Source organism: Dinoponera quadriceps, unplaced genomic scaffold (assembly GCF_001313825.1).
Source record: "Dinoponera quadriceps isolate SergipeBrazil2010 unplaced genomic scaffold, ASM131382v1 scaffold586, whole genome shotgun sequence".
NCBI lineage: Eukaryota > Metazoa > Arthropoda > Insecta > Hymenoptera > Formicidae > Dinoponera > Dinoponera quadriceps.
Window position 1 is genome coordinate 3060112 of NW_014554764.1, and position 14990 is coordinate 3075101.

The 14990-nt window shown below is 31.1% G+C and overlaps 1 protein-coding gene across 6 annotated transcripts in view; it reads right to left on the bottom strand.

Moving 5' to 3' along the window:
- Positions 1–14990, bottom strand: part of LOC106741595 (protein-methionine sulfoxide oxidase Mical) — a 46181-nt gene that overhangs the window by 14146 nt on the left and 17045 nt on the right. For 4 of the 6 annotated variants that reach the window (XR_001374194.1, XM_014613737.1, XM_014613738.1 and 1 more), the window contains 9 exons: positions 13833–14072; positions 10634–10775; positions 10212–10333; positions 9939–10163; positions 8104–8263; positions 7422–7585; positions 6721–6923; positions 6035–6216; positions 4526–4650 (listed from right to left, as the gene is read on the bottom strand). Coding sequence is in view for 5 of the 6 variants with exons in the window: in XM_014613737.1 (XP_014469223.1) it covers positions 4526–4650; positions 6035–6216; positions 6721–6923; positions 7422–7585; positions 8104–8263; positions 9939–10163; positions 10212–10333; positions 10634–10775; positions 13833–14072 (1563 nt within the window). In the remaining variant the exon portion in view is untranslated. The remainder of the gene's footprint in view (positions 1–4525; positions 4651–6034; positions 6217–6720; positions 6924–7421; positions 7586–8103; positions 8264–9938; positions 10164–10211; positions 10334–10633; positions 10776–13832; positions 14073–14990) is intronic. The other 2 variants (XM_014613739.1, XM_014613740.1) reach the window with 2 other exon arrangements.

Sequence of the window (14990 nt, forward strand, 5' to 3'; positions counted from 1 at the left end):
TATACAATGGTAAAAATGAGAAAATTTTGATAATTTATGACCTTCCTCATCATCTTGTCTATTAAAATTTGGGTTCCCATGAAGCTCTAAAATATGTTATTAATAAAATATTATATAATATTTATTTGGGACACCTCATTTATATAATGACAATTTTACTTCGTTTATATACTCAATTTCAATTATTTTATTAATAAAAATTATTTTTATTACGCAAAATATCATATAGCTGTAAAGAGTTTCATTCTAACTAAGAACACGTTATTTAAGTTTATTCATTCATGATCGTGAATATATCATGAAATTTCAAAAGACTCGAGAATTAACTCAACTGTTCCTAAATCACATTCTTCTCTTTTAACTCACAATATTTTCTCGATTTTATCGGTAACAAATTAATTCTTGGCCTTTTTAAATAAAAAGTAACGTTTATTTATACAAACTCAGAATATACTTTAATCAACAAGGTAATCTTTAGCAGCATCTACATATTTTTGCTATCTTTCGGGTAGATGACGAATCCCTTCTCGGTAAAAGGACGCCGGTTTACAGCCAATAAGGTCGGTAATGATTTTTTCGACCTCTTTGAACGTACTGAAGTGGGAATCTGTTAAATATTGTTGGAGGGGCGGGGACAAGTGAATATCTGACGGGACTACTATATATATATCTCAATTATATAAATACTTAACTCTTTGCACTCGAGGGTTCCGGAGCGGAGCCATTTAAAATTTGTCTTCAAACTCAAGGGCTTTGCTATGGAGACAATACAAATAACTTTTAGTTCATAACATAAGGACAAAGACAAACTAATCGTAAAAACTATTGTGTATAGGATATTCCGCTCTTGCTATTTGCATTTGAGTTTGAAGAGTTTGAAGACAAATTTTAAATGGCTTCGCTCCGAAGCCCTCGAGTGTGCAAATGGTTAATATAAATTAATTAGGTATATTTAATTAAATATGAAGAATGAAGAAGCGTGTGACAACAAAGGCAGAAAGGATTGAAAGGAGAAGGAAAGCAGAAATTGATTGCCTCTTTAAAAATTGCTATATAAAATTAATATATGATATTACAGTGAGTAAAGTATACAGATGTGTAAGACAATATGTATTGTGTGAATTTTTTCTATAAAATATATCAACACTCTTCATTAAAAAAATTAAATTATACTATCAAAATTTTGTAATTTCCTAACAAAATAAACTTTAATGTTAATATAATTTTGAACTGTCGGAAAACATAGCAAACTTGAAGTGAACTTCATATGAAGCAGCTATAATTTTTTCTCCGTTTATATAATATTTAATTTTTAAATATAACTTTCATATTTTAAATATAACGTATCACTATCACGAAATAATGCATTTATCCTTTTTTGACTGCTTATTTTTAGATGTCAGTTTTACAGATTCTTCGAGTTTATCCGATAAATTCCTATTTGCAAGATGATACGTTTTTTTAATGGGTAGTACCTTCTGGTTTTGATGTAGTATTTTCGGAATACTTAAAATTTCCGAATTTTGAGTTTCCACAATAACTTTATTATCTTTTACAGTCTCATTATCAAAGCTTTCAAGACTTATGACGTGCTGATTTGGTGTTTTTGTAATATTTCGGTTTGGTGGCTTCAAAATATCTTTAGCATTGTGATTTTGTAGATGTTTAGAAACATCTATTCGTTGGTTTTCCAAAACATTTTTAATATTGCGATCTTCAAATTCTTCTAAATTAACACTCTGACCTTTAATATTTGGGTATTCTTCGAAATCATGCTTTTGAATGTTGGAAACATTATTGTTAGCCGGAGCATATAATTTTGTAATATTTCGACCAATTGAATTTTGTAGTTTCGATGTATTTCCAACATTTTGATTTCGATTTAAAAGTTCGGCATTTCTCTTCGCGACTTTTCTTCTAACTGGAATTTTAGGCAAAGTGGATTCTACATAAGAATTTGCCGTTGATATACAAGCCTCTGTGGAATAATTTTTCGGTGAAACGTTGATATCAAAAGACAAATGCTTCTGACCGATCTCGTCACGAACCTCTCCAATACAGTTTTGTGTTGAATTGTTCGTGACCTTTGCGTTTTCAATGTTCTTGGATGCATTTATTATTTTTACGATATCTGTAACAGTGGGTGCAATTTTATGTACCATGTTTCTCAACTCAAATAATGATTTTGAATTGTATCTAATGGCTTTACAATCAACCCATGGTGTACTTTTATTTAAATTCGTATCACTTTTACTTAAATTTGTATTACTTTTATATGACATATTGCATTTGACAGCATCATCCGTATTATTTTGTAACAATAAAGAAACTGACAATTCTGCATTAAGATGTATTTTATCTTTAAATGATAAATTTCGATTTAATTTCTTATATTTATCTTTGTCATCATTTGAATTTATTTTAACCGTGTCTTTTTTTGTTATACCACTTTCTACCATGTTATCATTTAATTTCACCTTAATTTCTTTATTTATATTCTTTATATCATCTTCCAAAGTGTTTTCTGTATGATCAATTTTTTCCACACCTTTTTCTTTCTTTACATCAGTGTGAATATTGTTCTTTTCATCTATAAGTGGAGTTAAAAAATTAGAGACAGTAGCAGTATGTAACACTAAAATATTACTTTTTAATTCTGTGTTTAAATCGGACATATTATTATCGTTATTGTCTAACTTCAGCATATTATGAATTAGCATTCGAGAATCGGCATAATTAGTATGAACATTTATTAATTCAGGGTGAAGTTTGATAAAATCATTATGTACTAAACTTAAGTTATCACATCTGATTGTATGTTTTATTTCTTCTTCGCCACTACATACTTGAAGTGACAAATTACACTCAGGCCCTATTCGATTATTTTCTTTCGTATACGAAATATTACTGTGCTCATCAATTTCATTAAATTCCTTATCAAGAATATTAATGTCTTTCTCATCACTTATATTTTCGATATCAATTTCCAACTTTCGGCAATCATTTTGTTTGACAGCGGTTTTAGTTATATTGTAAGATTTGTCACGTTTACTTGAGAAGCTGGAATTATCAAAGTACTTTAATATTTCCTCCGTATTTATTTTGTTAGATAGCTTGGGTTTAATATCTAATTTTGTTATTTCTATCTTAGGTGTTTTTTCAGTCCATGTTGGCTGATCTCTTAAAAGTGGCTTTTTATTTTCCATGAAATATTTATTTATCTTCAATCGGGCACGTTCGGTTGATAATGGTTTAAGCTCGTTCTTTACAGCCTTATTTCTGGCCTTTCGTTGTTTCAAATCTTGTTTTAGCTTATCAAATGAACTTTCGCAATTAACGAAACTCGGGACAACATATGAGTTCTGTGGTGGCAACAATCTCGAAGTTTCTACAGAAACTTCTTCTAATTCTTCAAACTGTTTCTCTTGCGTTGGAGAAGGTGATGTCACCGTTACAATTGGGCATACTAATTCCCGTTGCATATTTGCAATAACTATTGGTATTATTGTTAGTGCATTGATTTCTTTGTCAGTAATATCATTAAATTCCATATTATCACTGTTATTACTTAACTTAACATTTTTGTTAATAATAAAATCTTCACTTTTATTAATAACACTGGTATTTTTGTATTCATATCTCTCTATTTCTACGGGTAAATTTGATTCTAAGAATTTTATTGAATTATTCATGCTATTACTGATGACTGAATCGTCATACAACATTTCAGTTGATTGATAAATCTCTGATGATGAGGAAGATAATGAATTTCTACTTTTGCTCAAAGAAGTAATTTTATCAATAATTAAGTTATTCTCGCTATCAGATATTATGAAATTCTTATCGATTTCAACGCAAGATGTAGCATTTGAAATCCTCGCAATTTGTTTCAAATTACTTTGATTATCCTGTGCAAAGTCTTTTTTCTGATCATCAGAAGCTAACGCAGAATTTGTAATTATACTGTTTACATCTACAAAGTCATCGGCGTTTATAGTAAAATCAGTTGGAGTTAAATCGAAATTTATGTTATCATAAATTACTTCATTTCTTAAACTCTCACGATTAAAATTATTATCTTGATTACTTAAATTAAAAAAAAAACTTTTATCTACAAAAATTTCATACTTAGAATCCTTATCTTCTTTAGTTGAATAATTATTGGCGGTAATATTTATCAAAGGAACTAAGAATTCATTTTGGTTCGAAACATTATCGTCATTATTTGACATTAAAGAATGCATTGAACCAGTCGCATTAATTATACACTCAGAAGCTTGTAAGTTAATATTAGAAGATATGTCATTTTCATTGGTAGAAATAACATTATCCTGATTGCACGTATTTATACTCAAATTACTAGAATTTGACTCAATCTCTTCAGGAAATTCAGACGGTTTTTTGTGATCGTTTCTATTATGCAAACAGTTATTTAAATCCATATTCGACGATATTATCTTAAAGTCTGAGAAATGAATGATTCTTGAGTTGCAATAAGATCTATAGGATCTAGAAAATTGTTCACCTCTGTTTCCGAACCGGTGTCAGTGTCAGAGTTGCGTGGTGGCATTTTCAACCATACTTCTTTTTTTCGGAGTTCTCGTGCACGCACATCTTCTTCATCTTCGGTCGCCGTTTCACTTTCATCATCTAACAGATAGAAATTAAATTACATTATATAAAATCACAATAGTATGGAAAAGTAATATGACATTCCAATATTTCAAAAAACTACGAATGTTAAAGAAAAATATGTATTTTAGACAAGTCATAAAATATGTTTCACTTATCAGTTGCGTTCTCAAGTAGCAGAATAACATTAGAAGATGTCATATTGACGTCTATTTTTAGTAATTTTTCGCGTTGTTGATTAATGAACATTTATCGATTAAGATACATTATTTTATAGACCAGTTAAAGACGCCTTATTGAAGATAGCTAACGGACCAAAGGAGGGAGACTAAAAATGGCCAATTTTGGCCATGAACGGATATCTTTAAAACTTATACAATTATCATTTTGAAAGTCGATACATTCATGAAAGAAAGCTTATTTACCCAAGGGCAGTGATGCCAGTGATGGCACCGAGTCACAGCGCACACAAGCGTCGCGCGGCCGTGCGCAGCTTTGGCCGTCTGATTCGAGCCGACGTAACCGCTGTCTCTCCCTTTCGACGAGATAGCTATAGTAATAGCCGCAATTAACAATAGCTGTTGGAAAGACAGCGGATACGTCGGCTCGCATCGAATCAGCCCAAGACAGCCGGAGCTGCGCACAAATATTGACTCCATCTCCGTCGCGCGCAGATACCGCGATTATCGGTTCGTTCGCACGTCCGTGTGAAAAATTAATCTATTATTTGCGAACGATACAAGCTGTACACTACTTATATATTATGTAAATATATACATTTCTATATTGATTATACAATTATTCATTAGTATTAATTAATAATTAACTAATTATTTGTAAATAAGAGGCTAATTTTTTAGAACGATTATACAAAACGTCCAAAAATTTTCTCCACATCCGTAGTATGTAAGTAGAACGAATGAACAGAAAAGTCATGTACAATGTTGCAAAATTCGTAATAGTTAATTAGGAATTAAATCTATATGAGCTAGTGAGCGCATGGAAAGCGGTACGCCGAATTCTGTATAAAGAGAAATAGCTTTTTTCTGTAACCTCCTCAATCAATAATGAGTATCAATATGCCTCTCACTATCGGTTGATACCTATCGTTGCTAAGAGATTTTCAAAAGTAAGCCTTTTTCTTCTGCACACTACACATATAAAGAAAATTTTCCGATATTTTGTATAAATCTATATGTATGATTTTCGCAGTAAAAAGGTCAAAATATATAATAGTATACTATAATACATACATTATAGCAGTTTACAAACTATAATATATAATAGTGTATAAAGTAGTATATAACATAAAGTTATAAAAACGGAAATTTATAAAGTAAGTATACACGAAAAAGTTAGAAATTCAGTAACTTACAAATTTTTTAAATTGATTGAGTCATACCTTCATTAGTGTATTCGTCACTAGACTCTTCATATTCGTTGCTACCAGTGTCAGATTGTCCAATTGTTGCATATGGATGGGAATAACGCAATGTCCAATTCTTAGCCAATTCAAGGGTTCCTTCAGTTGTTAGCGGTTGATCTATAGCTTCCTCGAATATTTCATTATCCTCATCAGAATCGCTACAAACATACAATAATGTCGGTTATTTTCAATAATTACGGAATTAAAAATATAAAACTTTTATTCAAGTAAATGTCAATAAAATATTTCCTTCTTTTCCTAATGAAGATATTTAAATTGATAAAATATTCAATTTTTCTAAATTTATTTATCTCTCACCTTGTATAGTCTATCTCTTCTCTCTTGTATTAGAAATGATAAAATTAACATAATAAGGAAATTAAATACTAAAATAGATACAGTTATGTATCAAATACAAGTAGAAATGGCTGATTAGTAAGTAATAAGTAGGTTAAAGTTACAAATTTGCATTAGCACTACTCAAGGTAGATATAAGGATCCCGCGGTTCATCAATCCCGTAATATTTTCTAACTTCAAACCCTTTCTGCTGTGTACGTGCGTGCGTGCGTGCGTGCGTGCGTGCGTGTTTGTGTGTGTGTGTGAAATGGAAGCTATAAAGATAAATAAAGTAGAATAATATGTAATTAACAATATGACTTGCCTTATTTCAGAAATTTCTTCACTGGACCCCATTTCCGCAGTAGAAGCACCAAAATTCCTATCCGTCCATTCGTCTTCATCCATTTGGCTGTGAGCTTCTTCGGGATCTAAAATTCCTGCTAAATTTTCAAATTCTATTCTCTCAGGAGTCTGTCCACGATCAAGAAGATCTAAGCCAGCAACACTTTCCAATGATATTTTAGCCTGAAAACATATATATATATATATAAACGCAAGAATTCTTGACGTGCATTTTCTCGCTTCTGATATCGTCAAACAAGGATAGTTGCAGCGATTACCCAGAAGCTTTAACAATATACATATGAAAAAAATCATAAACCATTATAATATAACCATATTCCTTGCGGTTATATTGCATTTTCGTGAAACATTCGTTTACATGGCTAAAAAGTGCGTTATTTTAACGCTATTGCTTTCGAGTGACCTAAACGGAATTTAATGTTTCTAATGAATATAACTGCCGATAATTTTAAGCAATGGTTTTAACATAAATACCATATTACAAATCTGTTCCATATTTTTACATCCTTTCCCCTATAATAACATCTCAATAATGGTTCCTAAGAATATCATATCGTCTCAAAATTTTATAAGAGGTCATTTCACTAATAGAAATCATGTCTTCTTATTGAATTCGACACATTATAACTCCATTATTAAGCGTTATATGAAATTATATACCTTTTCTGGTGTTCTTGAAGTAATTGCAGTATTAGGTTCATTTTCTTTATTTACCGAATTACTTTTCTTTTTCTCCACTCTAGTTTTCATCGTTCCTAATAATCCAAAGTGTTGTGTACAATAAAAGCGTCCTCCGTTCTTTTCCCGATCAAATGTATGGTTTCCTATAAATAAACAGAACCAATTTTACAATATTATATAATGTAATATAATTAAAGTATATTATGTAAATTGTTTAACACCTATTTATATTCACAATTTATGCATTTGAAGTATATACAAAAATTATTGCACTCTACGTATAATTTAACTTATAGCATTATGATATTTGTATACATTATCATGAAATGTACAATCTTTCTCACAAAAAATAGTATTTTTTTCTTTAATTCAAGACGGTCGACCGTAGCACCATCTGCTTTTGCACAGTATATAGTTTGTCATCATTCCGATCGTTTTGTTACAGTGAAAATTTTCAAAATGAATGCAAAGTATCTCAAACATTACGAAGCAGTATTTTGCATGCAAAAAGACTAAGTATACTTAGGCTTCAAATGGCTTGAAAAGTCAAAATCATTCGTCCATTTTTCAATAAAATTATTATGCAAGAAATATTTTGTGGAATTATATATTCAGATAATAAGATTAGGGCATATCATTAAGGAAAGAAGAAAAATATTACCTATTCTTAAAGAAATGGAACAATATTCACATCGGAAACAACCGCGATGAAAGAATTTTCCCTCTGCAGTAAGTCTCTCCATTAAATAAACCCTTTTATTGCAAAAATGACATATCTCCGAACCTCCTTGGGCCGGTAGTGCGATGGCAGGTTTAACTTTCTGAAAAAATAATGCGTACCAATTGATAAATAAGTATTAACATATCATGTTTTGTAATATGAAACATATTACATTAGAAGTTTTAAACTCATATAACACATAATATATACACGACATATAAATATACGATTTCAATCAAATAGAAATAAGTTTAGATTTTTGTTTATTAACATTATAATATCTGACTATAATTAGTTACATCCGCTTATATCAATTAATTATAATTCTGTTAATAATATATGTACAAAACTCTTTAATATTGCGTATTGCGTTATAAACACTTATTAGTCATATATAATAAGATAGAGAGATCAACATATAACGTATAATGAGTTATATATTAAGAACACGCGAGGTTTGGAAAAATAACGGGCTCTTCTTTATACATAATATTGGATTGTCCAGAAAGTCCGTGTGGATTTTTAAGTAGACGGCGTTCAAATGTTAATTTTAGAAGGTTAGTTTAGCGCAATGCGTCAAATGCGTATGTTTGGTAATTGGCGACGCATATTTTATGATAATAATTGTGATAAATAAAGATACTTCTCTTGACATCAGCTTGAAAATAGAAGGAAATATTTTTTCGGCCCATAACACTTTTTTTATTTCTTTAAGGGCAAAAATGCGACGCAAACTTGAAATAAGATATGCGCCGTGTACGATGCTGTAAGCGAACGCATATGTCAGAAATGGTTTGCCAAATTTTGTTCAGGAGAAATGGATATCGAAGATGCTCCTCGCTCTAGTCGGCTAGTTACTACGATGTCGACAAAATAACGATTTTAATCGCTTCTGATCGGCAAATAACAACTTGCGAAATCGCTGCGAGGTTAAAAGTTGGCAAAACAACTGTTTCGGAACATCTAAGCGGACTTGGAATAGTAAAGAAGCTCAATGTTTGGGTGCCATACAATTTGACTGAAAAAAATGTCATGGATTTCCACCTACGATATGCTATACAAACGCAACAAATTTAAATTGGTCGGACTATAACAAAGAGTCAACTATAGTAGACGTAGTGTAATAATAAAACAAAAAAAAATTTAAGAAAACACAGAAAGACCTATATGAGCATAAGGCTGGTGCGTTGGTGAGAATAATTTTCTATGGGAAGATAATATGTTTGACAATATTATCGCACGCGCTGACGGATTTACTAGAACTTTAAACGTATATGCGGAGAGTCTCCTTTCTACTTCAAATCGACACTATATTCCAAATATTAATTAAATTCCCAAACCATTAATAATTAATAAATTCGTGCGTGACTCTTTAACAAGTTTCGAAAAATATTGCCTTAGCCAAGGATTGAACTTGGACTTCCTCATTTGTCGGGTGGAACACCTTACTAATTCAGCTACTTGAAAAGGGGGAAGAATGTTAAATAGAAGTTGAAATAAGAATTTTTCTATTATTGCCCTACGTCTACGGTGTTTAACTTTTCATGGCTCGATATTGGCAAGTTTGTATCAATTTACTCTTCATATTCTTAAGTCAGGAATTTCACTGTAAATCATCCAAAAATACACTATAACGATTGTTAACATTTCTTTGTATGATTTTGTGAATGAAATAAAGTTCTTGCAAAACGGTAGATGAGTTATAATAAACATTGGTATATCCTATAAATTTCTGATATTTCGCAATTTTTCACAATCGTAAAAGTCGTATTTACCGATTTCTGCATCTTGGGCTCTGCATCCTGATTTTTATTTGAAAATTGCTCAGCCATGGCTGAAACTTTATTGTAGCCAAGCGCACTACCTTCTTGGATTTTCTTGCCTATACTCTTGAGAGTATTGTCAATATCAGCGTACTTACTGTAAGTATCTTTTTGATCGTTGCCCCGCTTTTCCATTTTGATCTGCCGAGCTAAAAACTGAATAAAACATATACACATCTGAAAAAAGTGTAAGAATATCAATGCTATTGAGTATTTTGTGCCAACCTGCTCGCGACTCCATTTCGGCACTCTTTCAATACGATCGTGGCGCACACCGCGGCCCATCTTATTTTCTTCGATTTTCTTCTCAATTTCCTTTACGTTCCAGTCAGTTTTTTCGATTTTACCTATACAAAGAATGTTGTATCATATTAGTCTGTAGCACACAACATAATATTACATCCCGAATGATCTTTTAGATCATTAAAACATTAAATTCTCATATCATTGTCTTCATGGATTTTTTAAACCTTATTTTTGAATATTTCTTTACACACACACACGCACACGCACGCACGCACGCACGCACGCACGCACGCACGCACACACACACACACACACACACACACACACATTTACATATATACATTTATATACATATAAAAGACGTCACAAGAGAGATATATAAAAACGAAAAGTATACAAACCAATGGCACGTAAAAGATCCCTAGGTTTCTTCTCAGAGGATGCTGTTCCTTTTAATTTATCCTCAAAATTTCTTATTCTTCCCGAGAAGTCTTCATCCACGCTACCTCTTCGGTAGCTAATGTGTATTTTGGATTCTCTATCCTAGGAACAATGATTATATAATTGAATATGAATCTCTTATAAACAACAAACTAGCAAACTGTTAGGAAAAATTAGTACAAACAGTATAAAACAGCACATATAAATCATAGACATCATGTCGACGTTTAGCGTAGATCAGCATATAACGATAGTAAAATAAAGCCTTATTATTATAATCGTAAAAGCCTAAAGGATCACAATAATGAAGTGATATATCTAACTAAATTCAGAAATCAAATTTTTCTTTTGACAAAATTGAAATTTTAATCCATTTGAAGAATTGTTACTAAAATCTCTTTAAAAGGATGTTGGAAAAAAATAAGCAAGCAAATAACAAATCGCAAAGTAATTGATTTCAAAAATACATTTTTTGTAACAAAAATATTGAGGTAGGATTATCAAAAATAAATATACTCAAATATATTTTACATGGCATCATGACGTTTCTCAATATAAGATATGAAATGTCTCATCAAAATGAAATATAAAATATTTCGGAAAATATCTATTTTCTCTTGGTAATCTTACCGTAGTTTACATTTACATACAGAATAATCAGAGAAATCAATTTATGTTAAAAACAAAACATATGATTCCATTAAAAAAAAAAAAAAAAAAACGAAATTCACGTCTCCTCTACACCTCCACCTGTAAAAAATTATTGATATCAGATTATGTTCTCCTTAAAACCATTTAAACTTTTTCTAAAATATTTTTCGATACCACTAATGATTTCGAAGATAATATGGATCATATGGATCGATTTAAATAGAACACCTCATATATTGCATGTACACGCGTGCATGTGTACATGTGTGTAAAAGGTATTTGACGATAAATATGTCCTCTTATAATGTAAATTGATGCACAAACTGAACAAAAAACTCATCTATCATTTTGCAAACAAGAGTAATTTTTTTAATTATTAGTTACAGGAAATTGACAAATGATCAGGAACGACCGCCAATCATCAATCAGTGAGAGACACGGTAACGTTGGAAGTGGTGAGTGACGCAGTTCAAGCGTACCTTTCCACCACATCTACGTACACTCGAGCTTTGTTGTATTTATATCGTTAGATATATGTGTGTATATACTCACTTTGAATATTTTTATGATGAAGTTAAGAATGCATCGAATGATTACATTTGCGAGTCATGGACCTGCGCTAATCGGTTATGATAAAAATCAATATATGACAATAGACGGTGTATATATATATTCTATGTCACTCTCTTATCTGATAAATAAAAATAAAAATATTTACGTTTTTCCTAAAGTTTCAGAGTTGCAATTACGACGTTGGATATCGAATAGATTATCAGCAGAGAGGGTTTGGAGTCAGAAAATACTACGGGAGTGACGAACCGTGGGGTTCTTACCATATCTACCTTAGGTAGTGCTGTCGGCGGCATACTGCAACTTTCAAGCCTTATAACTCGAAAAGTATTTAATGCAAAAATATTTCATTATAGTGTTTTGAAAATTTCTCAAGACAGGCTATAAAAATATGCATATAAAAAGTATGAGTTTCCGTTTAAGAAAGTGAAGGTGACTTTCATGTGACCTTCAAAAGACTATCAAAGATCAAACCAATGGCACCATCTTATGTTCCTCTCCAAACCATAGAACCTTTGTCCAAAAAATTTTTTCCATTGACGCATCGTTTTCAAAATATTTGAGTGTGTAAGTTAAAATGGCACACCCTGTATAACATTATTTTGCTTGTATGGGTTATGAGTACAATTAGGCGGTAATTATCACATTTATTCGTTACACCTTTTTTATGGGCGGTGATAATTATAGTCGTAGTCCATTCCTTTGGCCATTCTAACGTGCGCCAGATTGTTTGGCAAATTCGGCGGATCATGTGAATTCCTTTAGTTCCCATACATGTGTATTTGTTTATGTACGGTATTTGTAGCTCAACCAGCTTAGAACTAACTCTAACCATCTCAACTCGAACTGCTAGTTTAGTAAATTATTGTTTCTTTGAAGCATATTTGCTAAAAGCGAAGTATATTTACCGAAGTAATGATTGGAATTCAAAAAGTAAAACATTGTAAAGCGAATTTATCGCTCTTTCAAATGGTATGTTGCTAGACATCCCTAGCCATTTAAAATTTGTATGATGAAATTAACTCCTCTTATGGGGTTGAAATTTGGCGAACGAAAATAGCCGATTAACACGTACCCCCTTGCAACTAAAGTCGACATATCCGTGTATTTTTCGAACAAATTAAATTAAATGCCACAAAACACGCTTGTTTCGTTTTCGGAGGTCCATCCTTTGTGTGTGTGTGTGTGTATGAGTGCGCGCGCGCATATATATACAGTTTTTATGACTTTATATGTTCGAAAATATGCAAATCTGCCCGTTTTTTCATTAGAAATAGGTAAATAAAAAAAATTACTGTCCTGATTACAAAAGCTAAGTTTTCAGGAAATAATAGCAATTTTCTATAGTTTTTGGATATAAGCAATCAGAATACGATACTTACTATCCAGGAACAAAAATTGTGTTACACAATTTTTACAATGATGAAGTAATTGCCGCTGTAAACGAGTATTTTGCAGGATTTGATCAAATCTATTTTACTTATGGAATGAAGGGACTAGAAAAGAGATGAACCAAGTGTATCGAGCTAAAAGGAGAGCAGATAGAGAGATAAAACCGATTTCGCCTAAAAATATAAGTGTTTCAGTGTTAAGCTCGAGATTTATCGAACAACCTTCATATATCTATTTATCTCAAGACCTATAGATTAAATTTTTATCATAAAAGAATATATAAAGCAGATTATAAATTTCCTTAAATTTATATTAATAATTAAAAAATTTCATTAATCAAACTTCTTGTTAATTATTATGAGTTAATAATTTACACAACCAACAATTTTAGTAGTAATCGTATTAATAGGGAACACTGTTTTATCATGCTGAGTATGTTTTTAAAAAGAGTGCGATACTATTTTGAAAGAAAGAACGCACACCAGACATGATCAAATGAAAAAAATGTCATCAAGCATCTATATTCATTGCTGATGTTTAGCTTACTGGATAAAGAATTTTTTGTTCTAAATCTTTCACTCGGTCCTTAAAATCGGGTGCAGTTTGGCGGTACAATGAAATTGCATAATCCTCAAAGGGCTCATTTTTTTCGCGTTTTGCGTTGCTCTGTAGCATTCGCATACTTTTGTAGAATTGTTGGATGGCCATTTGACGTAAGTATTGTCGTTTCTTCATGCGCTCGTTTCGATGTTTCTCGATTTCATCAAGCTTTTTTTGTGTTTCATCCTTTATTGAAGTTTAAAATTGCCATTAATTGTATAACTTACGAATCATATGAATACTAATCTTCTCTTCGCAATAAACTACATAATATATCTTTATACTCAAACAGATTATTACGAATAAAATGATGCTACTACAAAGAAAGAGTAAATCAGCTGTGATAATGATATATATGAGTAAAATATTCGCTGCAATTCTTAGATCTTTTGATTATTTAGAAAAAACCTTTATATAAAGGAACATAATGAAGAGATCTCCAAATAGATTATAACCAATTATTTCGTGATTTTAGACTTGTTGTTAGATCTTCTCTTCCTTTTTCTCTCACACGCATACTAACTCTCACATATCCACACCCATATGCATACGCACAAATTAATTTTGCGTTTTTGTGCCTTTACGCGACCTAAAAAATCATTTTAAATTTAAATATTTTTTTCGCCCTTTATATTTTAAAAATATTGACATTGATGTATACAGGGTATTCCATTTTAATGACAACCTCAAATGTATCTGAAAAATATCAGAATAAACAGTAAAATATCTCGACAAATATTCTCTTTTGAATCATCTTACTCTAGTATTTTTATACGCACAATAAATAGAGCAATTGATTTGTGTAAAAGAACTATACGATTCCATTTAAAATTGACCTTCATTTGACATTAACGCCTCCACTCAAAGTCAAACTGATAAAATCAGTAAATAGATTTTTTCAACACTCTAACTTTAATATGAAACATTTTTCTTTAAAATGCATTGTTCAAGAGATATTTGGGATCGTCATAAATCGTATCGATCGTAAAATGGGACATCCTATATATACAACAAAGGGTAATAAGAGAACCATCGTAAGTATTTTTCATCAATTTTGATAACCTTTGAATATATTTTAAAACAGTAAAACATATTAAAGACGTC